This window comes from Cupressus sempervirens, chromosome 3, assembly GCF_028749045.1.
Source record: "Cupressus sempervirens isolate cs-2001-9-10 chromosome 3, ASM2874904v1, whole genome shotgun sequence".
Lineage (NCBI taxonomy): Eukaryota > Viridiplantae > Streptophyta > Pinopsida > Cupressales > Cupressaceae > Cupressus > Cupressus sempervirens.
The window spans coordinates 547,882,101-547,899,107 of NC_143120.1; the positions used below are offsets into that span (position 1 = coordinate 547,882,101).

A 17,007-nucleotide genomic window follows, 5' to 3' on the forward strand; every position below is an offset into this window, starting at 1 on the left:
CCTATCTGTGGATCTCCAAATTCAAGCCTCCATAGTTTTCTTTCTTTCTTCCTGTAACAATGTTTGCATATAGTGATTCTTGGGAGTTGTGGGGTTGAGATTTCATCAACTTCAACATATATATATATAGAAAGGAAAACATGTATTTTTGTACAGATGAACCGAAAACAAATTCAAAGCCAAACCAAAAATATTTGAAAAAATTTCAAATCTGAATCTTGAACACGAATCTGAAGCAGCAACTTCGTTTGTAGGAAGTAATTGTTTTCAACCATACAATGTTTAAACTTTAACATTGACCAGGCAATGTGACAACAAAACCCTCGTAACAAACTCTCCTAGAAAATCAGGCACCAAAAATCACCATAATTTCCAAGATGATACCTCCAATATGCTTATCTGGTAACTCACTACGATAAAAAATATTGAATTGATACTATCATACCAGTAAAACCCTAACGTTAAAAATCTATTACTGCTGATGGTGAATCCCACATCCCTTATGTATGATTTGCAATGATATAAGGAGTAATAATATACATATATCTTATAAGGTTGGTGGCATCTTTTTCAAAACAAATATCTGTATTCATTAACGCAAGTGGAAGTTGGAAAAGCAAACAGACCTGCAGCAAATAGGCTTTGATTGCATGCACATCCTACTTACATTTCTAAATCACAATTTATCCAAATTTTTCAAGGATGAAATTTCTTCAGATCAGATCCAACAAACATGACCACTTAAAATAAATCTACAGCATGCCATGTCATCCACTTAATGATAAGAAATACATTATACCCCAACAAAAATCATTTAGACCTTTCTTTCAGACATCACACAATAATGCAAGCCTGGTAATACTATTTAATATTATCCTGTCCAGTACGGGTTCTAACTGATTTCTGACTGAAATTTAACAAAGCTTGCAGATTTATCTATTGGTATCAAACATTATTGCCATGCAGAGTATGCTCATTGTGCAAACATTTAGGTGAGCCACAAGATGACACATATAAATCCTTCAAATGCAGTCATGAAATTCAAATCCATACCTCAGGACCAGTTACCATCTTGGAACTAGCTGCCACAGAAGAATGTGTCACACGCTGTCGTTGTTGCTGCAAATGTTTCTCCTGTTGCTGCTGCTGTTGAAATTCTTGCTGCTGAAGTGCAATTGCAAGTTGAAGATCGGAACTACAGCAGAGTCATAAATTAGTCATTCAAGAAAGGATGCGAACTTTAATCTAAAGCCTATGTTTGGGATACAAAGCACATGACATAAAAGCCAAAAGCTTAAGTTTGAAACAAATAATAAATCCTGTTTAGTTTGTTTCCCCTAACAGATTGAATTAACTCACAGTCGCAACTTCTGTATAGTTGTATTAAGAAAATAATTGGTTGCAAAACATTGTCCTAAATAATTCAGAATTAACAGTACAATCAGCAAACACTTGTTTGCCTAGGGGGAACAAATTGACAGATCCAGCAACACATATCATTAATTAATATAATTATCAGCTTTGTTTATAATGATCCCTACATTGGAAGCATTCTCTGAAATACAACTTCTTTCTCTAAAGGGAACACACATTGACCAGAAGATTGAACTGAAGGTGGAAGGATGAGAGTGTTAAACTGAATGATTTGACAATATACCAGCTTTCAATCACTGCAATATGTAGTTGTAAGGCAATTGAATACACATTCATCAGTTCCTAGACCATACCTTTGTTTTAAAAATATATATACATTCGTAACAATATTCCATGTGTACACATGTTCAAACATGCTCAATATTAAGCTACAAGTCTGTCTTCTCCATATCACGTGTATAATCTATGTTGTGAGTTCAGGTTTAAGTTATGAAAGTTAGCAGGAAGAAATTTCTGATCAGCTTTGGTATGGCTAGACTTGACCGTATGAATAAAAAAATATTGAGCTACGAGTCTATTTTCACCCATTTCAATATATAATCTATGTTGCCAGTTTGAGCTTTGATTTCAAGTGTAGTGAAAAAATAAAATTGGAAGAAGTAATTGGATGCCCCAAGAATCTCATAAAAACAAGGTGAATAAGAAGGGATTCCAGCTCCTAAAATATTTGTATTAGATTGAATTTTGTGATAGGGCCTACAGGATAATCTAGGAAATTTCGCTGGAGGATATTCTCTCAGAAATTTAAAAGGGAGCTCCATGTATGTAAGTAACAATTTTTTTAGGGATAAAATAATGTAATGAAACTGAGTAAGAAGCTTTAGTTGCAAGATTGGTGTTTATACCTGATTGTGGTGGAAGATACCACTATACCCACCATAGTGATCAATGGCCTTCAAGATGGAACAAATTCAAATTGGAGATTTGAACATTATGTGGATGACTCATTTGAGACAGTGGCAAAACTTGAGAAGGTAAACTATCACATTGCCAGTGAATTTTGAACACGGCTGCAGATTTTCAAGCAAATTATGCATTGGATCAATCTCCAATAACTGCCATTTGCAGCCACCCCCAAAATCCAAGGCAGAATCAGAGACTCAATTATATCATCAGCCTTATCTTTGATTAGCACCCTTGCTTGAAGAATTTGGTTACCTCCCTTGCTATTGGAGCTTCTTATCAGTTTTGTTATGACCATTTAAAGGTAGACAAGGCACGTAAATTAGGTTGGAAAATTAGTGATTTTATTGGTGTTTTGTCTGACTGTGAGGAGATTTCAATTTGGAAGAGCACCTTCACAGAAGGGGGTTAAGATAGCTCCTATACTTCTCACGTATAAAATTCATTATCATTAAATGTTCTGTCAAATGTGCATGCGCAGTTCTTGATTGTATGAAGTGGTGCCTCTTTCAATGGAGGTTGGCAAATTGCATTCAAGCATCTGGTATTGGTGTGAATAATTAAGTTGTTGGACCTCTTATTTTTCCTTAGATGACAGTGAAGAAATTGTGACAGACAGGTAAGAGAAAAGACCCATGAAATAAGGCTAATGCTCCCGAATAAGTCATGAAATAAAGCTAATGCTCCTTTAACTCACCATTAGGCTTTTCTCAGGCACTTAATCATCAATTTACTAGAGTGTCAAGCAAAACAGTTCATCACAACTAGGCTCGAGCTTATTATGTATTCAATAAACAGAGATAATCAAAACAAAACACAGACTCCTTTTCAGTATATTTTTTCATGAAATCCTTATACTTTAAGTCCAGGCAATAAGTATTTCGTTATAATTACATGCTCTTAATTGGTATGTCATTCAGAGATCAGTGCCTTAAAAGTAAAACTAGCTTCTAAATGAATGCATTTCTGCGATGTGAAGTAGATTCTAAGCCTTTAATTAGATTCGTGTGTTTGCTACTAAATGGAAAGAAAAAAACTTCAACACTGCCAAGCTTTTATTAAAGACAATGCTAAAGAAAAGTTTGATAATACCAAAGCCAGTACTGAAGACTTACTTAAGTGCTGAATCTAACTGCTGTGTACTTGTCACAGATGCAATATAATCCTGAAATCCAAGAAAAATACCAGATGAAAAATGACAAGAAGATTTTAATTTTATTTATGTTCATCCCAAATGAAGATTAATTAACTTTCCAATACTTACTGCTGTGCTAGCTGCAGCATGATTTTGATTCCAGCAGCTGTTAACCTGCTCTTCTGCTTTGAATTCCCTAAACTTCCCAGTCATGAACACGGTATCTCCATGGACCTGATACATGAAACTGTATGAGCATAATCAAGAAATTGAGGATTGTTCAATATAGAAAAATCAGCGAACCCTACTCTTTGAATCTTCAAAAACGTCACCGAAGACAAGATCAAGAAGGCATTTAGTTTAAACTATTAATGAACAGTTTCTTTTCTCAAGTCTGTCCTTTTGACAACCCATTCAAATTTCCAATCATCAAAAGTTAGGATCAAACAAGAAAGGACAATTGCAATGAAGAATCAACCCCAATTATGGACAAAGATTTTAAGCAGAGACTATTGCCTAATGATAATGAATAGTGATACATTGAAGCAAACAAACAAGGTCCTTTGCATATTAATGCTAATCTACACAAAAGAAAACCTAGGAGCTACAAAGAGTTACTTCATACCTCATTAAGCTTTTCCCAGACCAGATCTGGCTGATTAATATAACCTTGATCTGTTGCTAAAAGGTAGATTTCTCCATTCAACTACAGATTGAGAAACCCATTAGACCCTGAATAGAAGTTCCTATATTGAAGCAGACTTTAACACACCCTTAACAACACACAAATGGGAAAAGCAGAAAAGTTAATAGAAGCCAAGGACCTTAAACATTGTGCTGAAGTGATTGTTGCGGAAGAAAACACAGAGTTCGCGTTCCTTCAATCCTTCTTGCAGACAGAAAAGCCTAGAGGCACATACAAAAAAGTTTGAATTGTAAAATTTCAGATTTGCACTACGAAAAAATCTGATGAGCAGCATAAAGTTGATCAAAATTCAAAATCAACCAGCAACCCACCCATAAACAGTCAATTGACTTGCGTTACTCCTCAGAAAATGGTCAATCAGGGCTCCTGCAGTTTGAGCTGCAATTACTTTTTCAAAAATGAGAAACAGAAAACCTTGATCAAAAATATATATTAGTTTCCCCTGGGAAGCATGCAACAACATGCTTACCTTCTCTATCTTCTGTAGCTGGAGGCTCCTCACATTCTTGGAGCAAAGTTACATCTTCCGATGCCAATCCATTACCATGCAAAACTGCCTGAATGTCAGCCTGTTGTGCCAAAGCTACTTCGCCCTCATAGAGAGGCTCCCTATTTTCATACATTGGAAGCACAGTATCAGCTAAAATGCACTCTTCCCCTTCATATATAGGTTCACTGCCTTCTAGACTTGAACTAACATCCTCTGAGCTGTCAATTGGTTCTCTCTTATTGTCTGAGAGAGGAAGTCCCCATTGAGAAAAGGCATTATTGCTAGCACTACTTTCTTGTTCCTGAAGACCCTCAGTTGGCTTACCAGAGTCGGAATGAATGATATTTTCCTGACAAGGGCTCTTCATCTTTACTTCCTCATTACAACTCTGATCCACACTGAATTTATCGTGCATTTCAGGGGATGAGGATGAGGTTTTCACAAAGAAAAATTGTGTATCCATATCTTTTACATTAGCAAGTTCATCATCCTCAGATTTTGTGTTGTCAGCACTAATTCTGTCCAACAAGGACTGCTCTGTATAATTGTTTTCGAGAACCTTATCAATTGAATCATTTAAATTATTTGAATAAACAGTAGAAACCCCACTTTCACTGTCCATAGCTGTATTGTGATTTCCTATCGATTCTTCACTCACAAAACCTAATTGATCTGCATCTTGAGCATAACGCTCTGATGGATCAGATGAACTTTCATGTACAGCCTTATCAAATCCCACATAAGGATTCACAGTAGCAGATTCGCTGATTTCTTTAATGTCAATTGGGGTGCCATCTAATGAATCAGATTTTGATATATTCAGTACCTTTATAAGCTCTTCAACTTCCTGAACATCACCCTTTCTTCCCTTTTGTTCACGGGGAGTTGAAACTGGAGAATCTTCAAATGACTTTCCTCTTGAAAGGCATGGAGAAGGAACCCCTAATGCTGCCGCTGTAGCCGCAGCAAAATCAACAGAATATTCTTCAATAACTCTAGTGTTCAACTCATGTGTTTTTCTCTCGTTCAAAGCTACAAGCTTTTCCTGGAGGGTATTGTACGAACTTGATCCTATTACTCTTGCAGTCTCTTCATCCTTATGAAAACAGTAATAGGAATTAGATTAAACATTCAAAAATCACGCTAACGAATAAACAATATTAATTGAAGCAATGTAATGCACAGAAAACTAAAATGTATCATCGCAATCAGAAAAATAAATATTGTGCTACAAAACAGTAAAAAACAACTACAATTTAAGATTCATACATTTCTAGTTGACTTCCTAGAAGCACCCTTCAATTATTAATCATAAGAACAATTATCTTCCAATTGAACTAATACTTGCACAGTTTTACTCTAGTGACACAAGCATATTAAAGTCTTTCCCACACTTTTACAAAGATCTAATACCACCCCTCAGCTTGTCAGGTTATCATCAACTCTATATTTCCTGACTATGCTTAATAGAACAAAATAACATGCATGAAATAGCCAAATAAACAAAAGCCTTCATATTGATCATGGGCACTCTATGACAAGGATGCTGCCTCATTGATACATATTTTAATGTTTATTGAGTGAATTTCTTATTGAATGAAAGGGAAGTCATTTTCTTCTTTGCCAAGAATTTAGTTGGTCTTTGCACACATAAATCATGATTTTACCTTTCAATGATTAATCATGTTGCCAAACATGAATCGTGTAACTTGGGCTAGACCTACTTCAGGACTATCAAAATTTATCCCGAAAACAGTTCATTTTATATGATGATCTACAAAAACAACTCAAAACGAACTTCACAGAGGGATAACTAATCATAAAAGCACTAAATTGGGTGACTGGGTAGGTGCCCTCTTCTAGGCACTCTGCCCCGACGATTTGTGCATATGGATATCAATAGAAATGTAGTATTTTTGCACACAACGTGCCTATCAAATCAAGCAACAGCTCATTTATGATTTGCATCCCCAGATCTGCATTGAAGAAAGCCCTACAAAATTCCAAAGTTAAACAATGGTACTAACAGGATAGACTTTGAGTTAATAAGCATAACCACATAGAATTATTACCCTTTACCTTGTACTTGTTAATGGTGTTCCAAGTTCCAACTGTTAACTTAAGACATTTAAGACCTTGTTATTGGCAAGATGCTATTTATTACCTAGTCAATATGCATTCTTTCTTTTTGAGACAACTATTAACTACATTTACCACAAGACGAAAAAAAATATGTTTGTTGGCGAATTCTATCAAAAAATTCTTTAGCCTTTGTATTGCCAAAATGAATCTAGCTAGAAAAGAATACACATGGTTAAGTTCTTCAATGAAATTCAATCAAATGTACTATTAGCTAGCAAATTGACCACTGACTATAATAAAGATTGTATCAATATCAAAGTATAGCCTGTCACATGTACTCCAAATTAACTTTGCCAGATCTCAAAATAGAGTTAAATGGATTTTCCACAGACTCAACCAATCATTTAGCCATCATCTTCGATTAGCTTGCTCATTCAAATGAATAAGACTAATGAACCAATAACAGCATTAATTAGTGCTTTGCTAAGCCACACTCACCAACTAATGCATATCAAATTATAACACGTCTCGTCTCTTCACCTTTCCTAACCTTTCTATGGTCAGTTTAACTCCCTTTGTGCTTAATGAAACCTTTGAAATTGACTCAAAGAACAGGGCTCTAGCTATTTTAATTTCCCTAGGGATGTGAGTTTTAGCTATTGCTGCTTAAATTGCACTAGCTACCTTGGAGACAGTTTCCTACTTATTTATACCTAAAACTTGGCATCGACAATCCAAATAATCTATGTAACAGGGCCAGTCAATGTAAGAGTTCTGCAAGACTACCAAGTATATTTGGAGTCTAACATACCAAAGTTGCCAGCAGGATGATAATATGTACTACAGTTTACCTTATAGTTGAAGAAAACATATAAAGTGCTGAAAATTGACTTCTACAACTACTAAGCAAGGGTTCAATCGCTATGGCATCAGAATAAAATAAAATCTCACTAGTCTAGGTTCATGTTAGTTAACTACGCTACTATAATTATCATTTATATTTTATTTATTCCCCTAATTAAGCACACTCTTGTCCTTCTGTCAATCAATCATGAACCTTAATTTATGCACTTGACTGGCATTTGTCAAGTCTAGGTTGAGTTATATTCCATCTCCAGTTCCCCTCCCAATGAGAATTTGTTGGTTAAACTCTTAGACATGTAGTCGCCTTGATTTGTGGATTTGAGAGATATTGAATATTAAAATTCTTTGTCCATTTCTTGATTCATTGATTAGCTTTTATACGCATTAAGTCCTGGGTAAATCTATAGTGTATATGACAACTTCTAACTTGGTATAAGAGCCATGAAATCACATCATAAGTCCTTTTCTAGATAAAGAATGCAAGTACATCTGCATTTTAGGCATATCTAATGGATGCTGTGGCTATTTTGCATTCACCATTGTACCTAAAACAGCTAAATAAGCTAAATCCACTTTTATTTTGCTTGAATCAGGCCAACTTAAAGCTTGCCAATTGGAGGGAGGGTTTGCCTTTTTTGTGTAGGATGTTGGCTACTCATAAATGAAACACAACATGTTGATATATCAGAGCAATTTGACAAAATGCAAAAAGCAAATGCCTGGGCATGCCAGGCTTACTAAAAAAACTTTTTTATCATGCTTGAAAAAAGCCCACAGCAGGTTTAAGTTATAGAACTATATCTACATATGTTTATGTGAGAGTGTGCATGTGCGTATAAAATGATGTTGGATAAAATCTGCATACTAAACATGTTCCAAAAGAGAATTTTTTTGTGGCAAATGCACCTTTAATCTCTCTTGCAACTGACTCTAATGCCATAACAAGAATTTTGAAGCTTATTTTCCCAAAACAAAGAAATCAAATATCCAAATAATTGCTCTTAACATTAATTGTTACATAACTTATATCGTTAACTATGAATCTGAATCATGATATATTTACTGCTGTTATACTACAGTTGTTTCTGTCACTGCTGTCATCATTAATTTGATTGCTACAATAGTGCTGTCATGATATATTTATTGTGGCCACTGGCTATTATAACTGGTCATGGTATATTTATTGCTGTTGTTAAAACGCTGTCTTGTTATAATGTTGTCAAGATATATGTCTGTCTTCATATTATGTTATGAGTTCAAAAAACTTCAATCATTATTAAAAATTGTTTTACATCAGGAGACCCCTGGACATCCCCAGGGTGGTCAAGGGACATCTGAGACTTCCCCAGCCACCTCCAGAACATCGAGGTGTCTTCTTGTGTATTCCGTGCCATCCCCAATTCAGGGATATGTTCCAGAACGTTTCCACATTTCACCAAAATGCCTCAGGGGGCAGAGATGAGGGAGTTTGAGAGGTGTAGAATGTGATCCCAATGCCATGAAACACAGTTAATATATTGAAGATGAATCAAATAGATAGTAGAGCATTTAATATTCAGATTAATGGTTGTGTCTTATTTGAAGTAGGTAATGTCTACTCCATTTAATAACTTTAACATAGGTGGCCCTGTATGGCATTGATATGCTTTACTAGAGTTATCTTTAAAAGAAGCTGTATAGTGCAATCCACAAATATGCTTCTCCAGCCTAATGATATATGCTTCTCCAGCCTAATAATGGATTGTGATATGTAATCCAAAATATTTTGATTAACCATACATCTAAATCTTTCATTAATTATTTTTTGCGACGGACGGCTTTCTTTATGCCTGTGTATGGACATTGAAGCCAGATGCCTCTCCCCAAAGGTTAGCATGCAATGATATCCTGCCCAGACAAAACTATGGATATCGATGATTAAGTATTTATTCGATACTAGGGAAAAAAAAGTGTCTGTGATCATCATCAAATCTCACACATGATAACAACCACCAGAAAAATTAGAGGCAACAACCATAGCCCAAGATACATATTCACAGTTTAGTAAAACAAACCATTTTACAACAACTACCACTCATGGAAGCAATTTTCAAGCAACTGTCAGTGGCCAAAAATGTCCAAAAATGTCCAAAAATGTGGAGAAATTGAGTTACAGACTCAAATTGACACATTGAAGCCACTCCCAAGGGTTGACGACACCATTGAAGGAAGTGTGACAATAACTTTTTGTTTATCAATATAAATCACAAATGAAAAAATTCATGGTTAATGACATTCAAGTTTCAACTACATCATCAAACTTACCCCAGCAAAACATTTTTGAAAAGAACGCCCCATTAAGAGAAAAAAAATCAAGTCAATCTAGCATGAAAGAAAGAAAAGTCAACCAACAAATAATAAATTCTGCAGTAATGGGAAAAAAATTACAGTTACAAGAAAGTCAGAAATTTCTTAAAAAATAAAATATTTCTCTACTCGTTTAAGTCTTCACGAGTCACAGACCCAATGAGTTACAATCAAATAGGGTAACCATGTTCTGTCTCCAAGTTTCAAGTCAATCTACAAGTGTCATTCTAGCACCAACTCAAACATTAGACACAACAGCTCATTTTACAAATGTGTACTAGAATTTCGAAGCTTGAATTCCAAAACTTTTACAAATGTGTACTAGAATTCCAAAGCTTGTACACATTCTTCGAAAGCAATCAAAAAGAGTTTTACACTGGTTTAAACTTCATTTCCTGACAAATCTACCATTGATTAGCCTAGCAGCTTGATTACTTGGAGCTTCACAAGGTGCTACAATAGACCAAAACAATTATTCAACTAAAATAAACATGTTTCAGCAGAATGGCCTAGAATTGGCTTTTCAGTTACATTAATTTTGTTCTAATTCTTGTCTATTGCACGTGGATCCATTCTTGAGTCCCATTTACCTATTTTGATCACTCACAAACACTAGTAAGCTTTCTTTTCTCCTTCAATATATGTATAAATTCTTCTCAATTGCTACATGATGGTATCTAGTACATGTTATTATATGGTTCCGTAACACAAAATAGAAAAATGCCATCTACAGATTAAGATTTTTTGACCATCAATCTCCAAAGCTAGCAGTTTTGATTAGCCTAGCAGCTTGATTGCTTGGAGCTTCACAAATTGGCACACTAGACCAAAACAATTATTCAACTAAAACACACATGTTTCAATAAAATGGTCTAGAATTAGGTTTACAGTTACATTAATTTTGTTTTAGTTCTTGTCTATTGCATGTGGATCCATTTTCTTGGGTCCCATTTACATATTTTGGTCACTCATTGACTCCAGTAGCTTTCATTTCTCCTTCAACGTGTGTATAAATTTCTCCTCAATTGCTTTATGATGGTATCTCGTACATGTTATTATATGGATACATAACACAAAATAGAAAAATCCCATCTATAGATTAGGATTTAAGGACCATCCATCTCCAAGGCTAGCAGCAGCTTTGTTTAGCCTAGCAGCTTGATTACTCGGAGCTTCACGAGGTGACACACTAGACCAAAACATTTATTCAACTAAACTAAACATGTTTCAGTAAAATGGTCTAGAATTGGGTTTTCAATTACATTAATTTTCTTTTAATTCTTGTCTATTGCATGTGGATCCATTCTTGAGTCCCATTTACCTATTTTGGTCACTCATGAACACTAGTATGCTTTCATTTCTCCTTCAATGTGGGTATAAATTTCTTCTGAATTGCTTTACGATGGTATCTATTACATGTTATTACACGGTTCCTAACACAGAATAGAGAAATCCCATCTACAGAGTAATATTGTAGGACCATCAATCTCCAAGGCCCACCTAAGGAAAGCCTACTTCAATACATGTTTAAGTTAATCACATCCGAAACTGATATTGCTTCAATCTTCAAAAAAATTACGTAGCAGAAAAAAGTTACTTAGAGTGTTCTACTTATCCAATCTTATCCTAAAGAGTAAAAGTACAACATATTATCATAGATCAAAAAAAACCACTACATATTATCCATTTTTCCTTTCAAAATTTATCTTTTAAATGTTTTGGAACTTTTGAACGTGGCAGTCCTTTCCATGTTAAACTCAACAGCGATGGTGCACAAGGACCACATGCCCCCAACTAATCAAACTTTAACTGTTGGTTGGAAATTCAAGTATAACTACATTACCAACTCCTGCAGTACAATAAAATAAAATGCACTGGCATTTTCAAATGTCAACTGCCTCCTAGATAATCTCCACCAGCTAAATATTAAGTCAAATATTCTAAGGTCTTATGAACATAAAACTTACAGAGGTCAATATTTAGTTTAATAAAAGATGTTGCATTATCAGTATAAAACTGACTTTTCCAGATTTAAATATATTATTTAATTAAATATTTCTCCTTATAAACCACAAAGTATGGAAAGAATAAGGGAATGATTAATCTTTGAAGATTTCCTCATTAGATTTGTACCTGGGGATCAATAATCCAACCATGAACAAGCCCGATATCCAGCAAGTCAAATATTGCACACTCTCTTGTAAACTCGAAATCATGTATGCTGAAAAAATTATAAATATTAAAAACCTGACCATAATAATGTGAATCCAAATTTGACAAGTCAAAAGCTGGATAGACCGATACAAAGAATATATATCCAGGAAATATACTGGTAAACATTTTGCCGATAAATTCCCTGCACTCTAATGAATTCAATAATAATATCCTTTGATCAGATTGAATATGCTGGGCAAAGAACATACTGTCTGAACCTGACGTTCACATCTATCCCAGTTGCAAGACGAGGAAGTAAATCAATTGCATCTGCAATATTCTGCTGCTGGTTTTGCACATACCCAGAATCTTTGTTCTGCACAGTCATATTGTGTTGTCATCCTCATTCCAGAAACTCTATATATATCTAATAGGCGTACAACTTTGCTCTTTATCTCTTACAGCTAAATTCATTATACATAAAGTTTACCTCACTACTGCTATTTGCATCCAGTAGTCTTTCTGCGACAAGGGAAAGCAACCTTTGCAATGAAATCTCTGCGGTTTCTGGGCTCAAACTTATAATATTTCGTAAAAGAAGTACGTTGCCTGCCATCAACATGAATTAGAAAGCAAGCTATGTAAAAATGATGCATCAAAGAAACCCCTGTCTACAAGCACGCACTCAACAGAACAAAGCTGCTCATTGGTCGATTAGCATAACAGGACCCCCTGACCTTATCCATCAATAATTCACAAAAGCCGTGTGCCCAATACATGACAAAGCGTGCCCTGTTCTATATTGCAAGCACAAACATCACAGGCATAGCTGGAGAATTTTGTATCGGTAACCATAGGGCTTTAGGATAAATTCGTGGGGAATATTTTTCTATACTGAAGATGGACCACAGAGTACGATCGAAAACCAATGTATTAAATTCTACAGTTTTTTGTTCAAAAAGCTTTACAAATTCATTTTCAATGTATTTTTCAAATTGTAACGCTACCAACCATAAGCCTGTTTTCAGATAATAATGGAAAGCAAAACCCTCGAGGATCTCATCAATAAAATGATTTCGCAGAACTAAGCTACGGAAATAATAATCATAAACAAAAGATAAAGAAATGAGTAACTAAAGCCCGACAACGGAAGATGATAGAATTTATAATAGTTAATTTAGATAATTTAGAATTCAGAAATGCTACCTACAAGAAACACAATTCTTGTATAATAAATAAGAACCAGTGATGGAAATTATTTTTCAATAAGCATAGAAATGAAGGTCATGCTTTTCAAATGAGAGAGTGTGTGTGTGGTGGAAAAAGAGGAAACTAAAGACGAATTTGTAATTTAAAAAAAGTAAAGTGTTAGGGTTTACGAAGTGAAGCTCACATATTGCTAATAGAGGGCAAGGACCGTTATCGTTTTGAAGAATGATGGGAATGGATCGGCCCAGAAACTGTACCAGCTTAGTTTTGTATACTATCGCAACATCCTCCTCCTCCGCCCTTTCTTCTTCCTTGCCTCCTACCGCCATTAGATCTACGAATAAATTGGATTGCTAAATTTCAATTTCTTCTTATGCTCCAGTGTTGTTGAGGTCGGAAAATTCAAATTGCAGGTGAAATTGAGGTGGAAATAAATAGAATCTGCAATTGAGTAGAACAATAAACACGCCAACGAGGAGGGCGAGTCTATCGCACAATCGCGCAAGCAAAGGTGGACACAACAAAAATATAGTGTTTGCTTGAAAGTTGAAGGCAGAGCAGGGAAAGGAGAGAAAGGAGCAAAGGTGTTGACTACGCCTGAACGCCAGTATCTAAGGCAGTGCTACGTACGATCAACGGGAGTGGCCGGCGCGAATGGTTAATGGCGGACTCTCTAAAGCATCGTCATACTCGAGCTCGCTTCGCCCAAATGTTTTACTCCGCTGAAATATTTGCTCTGCTTAAAGCTTTAAATAGTTGCTCCTCTTAAATGCGTGGTCACATTAGCTACTCGCCTCTCGACTCTTTGTGAAAATTTAGGCACAACAAAGAAATACCAAAAAGGTTTCCATAAATAAATTATCCACGCTGATTTAAGTAATGCGAATTGGCAAATAGAAAGGGAAAAATGGAGAAATAATTGTCACGAGTCTTTGAAGTTATGTGTGAGGAGGAGTAGGTATATAGTTGTAAAATTGATGGTAGATATAAAGATAGATAGATGATTTCAACGTCTATCATGCTAAATATAGTTTTCAACTAAACAAATTTAAATAATTTGGCTTTTTTTTTTTTTTTTGTGTAAGCTGAAGATGATCCCATCTAACTTCTCAATGTTCTCCTCGCTAAATAAGTTGTGTCAAGAGCTGTCAGATATAACATTCGTAAATTTGAACATGATATCCTTGTACGCCTCACATTCTAACATAAAGTGTTGCTCGGTTTCCACCTTTCGAGAGTTGCAAAGCGTGCAAACTCTTTCTTGCCAAGACTCTTCTGGTGTCTTGCATCACCCAATTTCACATCCCAATTGATGAGAATTGGTTATGAGTTGTGCAATAAAACCTTTAACTCTCCAAGAAATGTTGGCCCCTATGTATGGCTTTCCGAGTTGACTACATGTTGGGTTGAGCTTGCTAATATAATAAGTTTGTTTTCTTCCAAGTTTATTTCCCCAATTTCTCTTATAGAATTTATTCATAACAAAAATCTTTGTTATAAGGTAATAATAATATTCATGTTGTGTAAATGTAAATATAAATATAAGATATTTATCAATTGATGATACTGATGAATTCATTAAATAAGAATAATATTAACATTAATTAATTTTAGAATTAAGTAGTCGAACAATTAAAATTGCATACCCTAGATCAATTTGGACCACTTAGGAAGATTTATTGTGTCATGTGCTTGAAGAGCAACGATGGGTTATCTAAGGGTTAGCAACTATACGGGTTGTAGAGAGGGAGGCTTATTATCACCAATGACAAAGGGTTTCTTGTTACCACTGAGTGAGAGTTATATGCATTTAAAGATCATTGGTACAAGCAAATGTAGACATAGAACAACTTTATCAACAAAGAGGTTACTATTTGCAGCAATGGGAAATGATGAGATTCGAGTCCTACAGTAATTTCTGTAATGTCCCCATTTTTTAGCAATTTAGTGGAGTTCTTAGCCTTTATGTTCTCCAACAGCTAAGCGGAGAAATAAGAAATTGATTAAATTAATTTCTTATAAAGTCATTAAATAAATTAAAATTAAAAGGTGACTTTATATTTAATTAATTTAATTAATTATTGTATTGCAAGGAGAAGCTTCTAGACGGTGCATTAATTATTGGAAAAGGGGAAGCCTCTAGTAATTTAATTTTCTAGAAGCACAATTAATTATTGTATTGCAAGGGAGGAGTTTCTAGAGAGTGCATTAATTATTGGAAGGGGGAAGCTTCTAGTAAATGTAATTAATTAATATTTTGTTTCCTTCTAGAAGAGTGAAGGGAAAGTATAAATAGAGGTAGGACCTTCATTGTTTAGCATCGGATTATTGTATCGGATGATGGTGAATTGCATTTGATAGGAACTTGGATGTATAGTTTTGTTCTTGGCATTAGAGGACGTTCATCCTCTCTTGTGGCATTCTAGATGTCATTCCCTTGGGGTTTGGCCTTTGGAATTCATTGCTATCAACTCATTAACAGGCAACTTGGACGCATTTCCAACTACAAGCAGATTGGGTGTAATTAGTGAGTTGAACAGTTTGTTATGTATTTGATGATGCTAGAGTAATTAGTGAGTTGCTATGTATTTAATTTTATTAGTTTGAGAATTAATATTATTTCAGCAGTAGTTCAATTATTAGTTTGCATAAATTCTTTTTGTTCATGTTATGTGGTTTAAATCTATGCAAAGACATTACAATCTCTTTGAACAATTGGTTTAGTTCTTGGGCATTTCTAGGGTGCCCATTACAATGGTATCAGAGCTTTCTTGCAAAGTCTTTCATGAAGTTATAACTAATGGGTGCCCATTATAGTGGTATCGGAGCTATAAGTCTTGCCATCCTGTGGAGGTCTTATAGATAGTTTGAAACAACATTTATGTTTGAGCATGTGACAAGGGTTTTATAATTTCCATAATACTAGAGCAAGACAATGTAGGAATTCAAACTTGCAGAGCGAAGAGGCTAGTTCATCTGTGCACAGGGACATACAATCCAGTCATACAGACATAGAAGAGATATTCTTTGAACGAGATAATAGTATGGGTGACCAAGATGACAAGAATACAAGATTAGACGGAGGCAGGAATACTGGTCCAGATCAGGAAAATGTAATGTTCAGGTTACTGGGTACATTAGAGGAGGGGCAGCGTATGCAACAGGAGCAGAATAGGCGAATGGATATGATGTTGTAGCTCATGGCTAGATAGATGGGCATCCATATTAATCCAGGTGATGCCAACAGTGGAAATAATAACAATGGGGGAAATGACAACAATAGGGGCAATGATATAATGGAGGTCAATGCAACAATAATGCACTTGAGAATAACATTAATAATGGACATGGCAACAATGGGAATGAGGTTGATAACTTTAGACACGTTACACACCCAGCTCGAACAACAAGCTCAAGACCTCTTCTACCCACCTTCCCACCTAGAGATCCAGTTCAACCAGTTAATGAACCATAGATTACGGAGTTACAGGATCAGTTCAAGAGGGATTGGGAGGCTAGTGGACTAGAGTTTCAAGCGGATATTTCCCTCAGAGATTATATGGATTTGAGGATAAGACACATGCCCAGATCAGGAGGAAGAAGTCAAAACCTTGAGCTGAGAAAGAAAGTTGGGAAACTTTCTTTACCTTATTATGATGCTTTAGGGAAGATGACCATACGAGC

At 35.3% G+C, this 17,007-nt stretch overlaps 1 protein-coding gene across 5 annotated transcripts in view; it reads right to left on the bottom strand.

Moving 5' to 3' along the window:
- The window catches only part of LOC149567589 (FAM63A-like protein (DUF544)), a 39,426-nt gene extending 25,379 nt beyond the window's left edge, over positions 1-14,047 (bottom strand). For 3 of the 5 annotated variants that reach the window (XM_089820829.1, XM_089820830.1, XM_089820828.1), the window contains exons 1-11: positions 13,508-14,047; positions 12,605-12,723; positions 12,384-12,490; positions 12,094-12,181; positions 4,648-5,764; positions 4,490-4,556; positions 4,297-4,378; positions 4,098-4,178; positions 3,602-3,706; positions 3,453-3,502; positions 1,054-1,195 (exon numbers count right to left, since the gene is read on the bottom strand). In XM_089820829.1, the coding sequence (XP_089676955.1) occupies positions 1,054-1,195; positions 3,453-3,502; positions 3,602-3,706; positions 4,098-4,178; positions 4,297-4,378; positions 4,490-4,556; positions 4,648-5,764; positions 12,094-12,181; positions 12,384-12,490; positions 12,605-12,723; positions 13,508-13,652 (2,103 nt within the window). In that variant the 5' untranslated portion in view covers positions 13,653-14,047. The remainder of the gene's footprint in view (positions 1-1,053; positions 1,196-3,452; positions 3,503-3,601; positions 3,707-4,097; positions 4,179-4,296; positions 4,379-4,489; positions 4,557-4,647; positions 5,765-12,093; positions 12,182-12,383; positions 12,491-12,604; positions 12,724-13,507) is intronic. The other 2 variants (XM_089820832.1, XM_089820831.1) reach the window with 1 other exon arrangement.
- Positions 14,048-17,007: the final 2,960 nt, after the last annotated feature.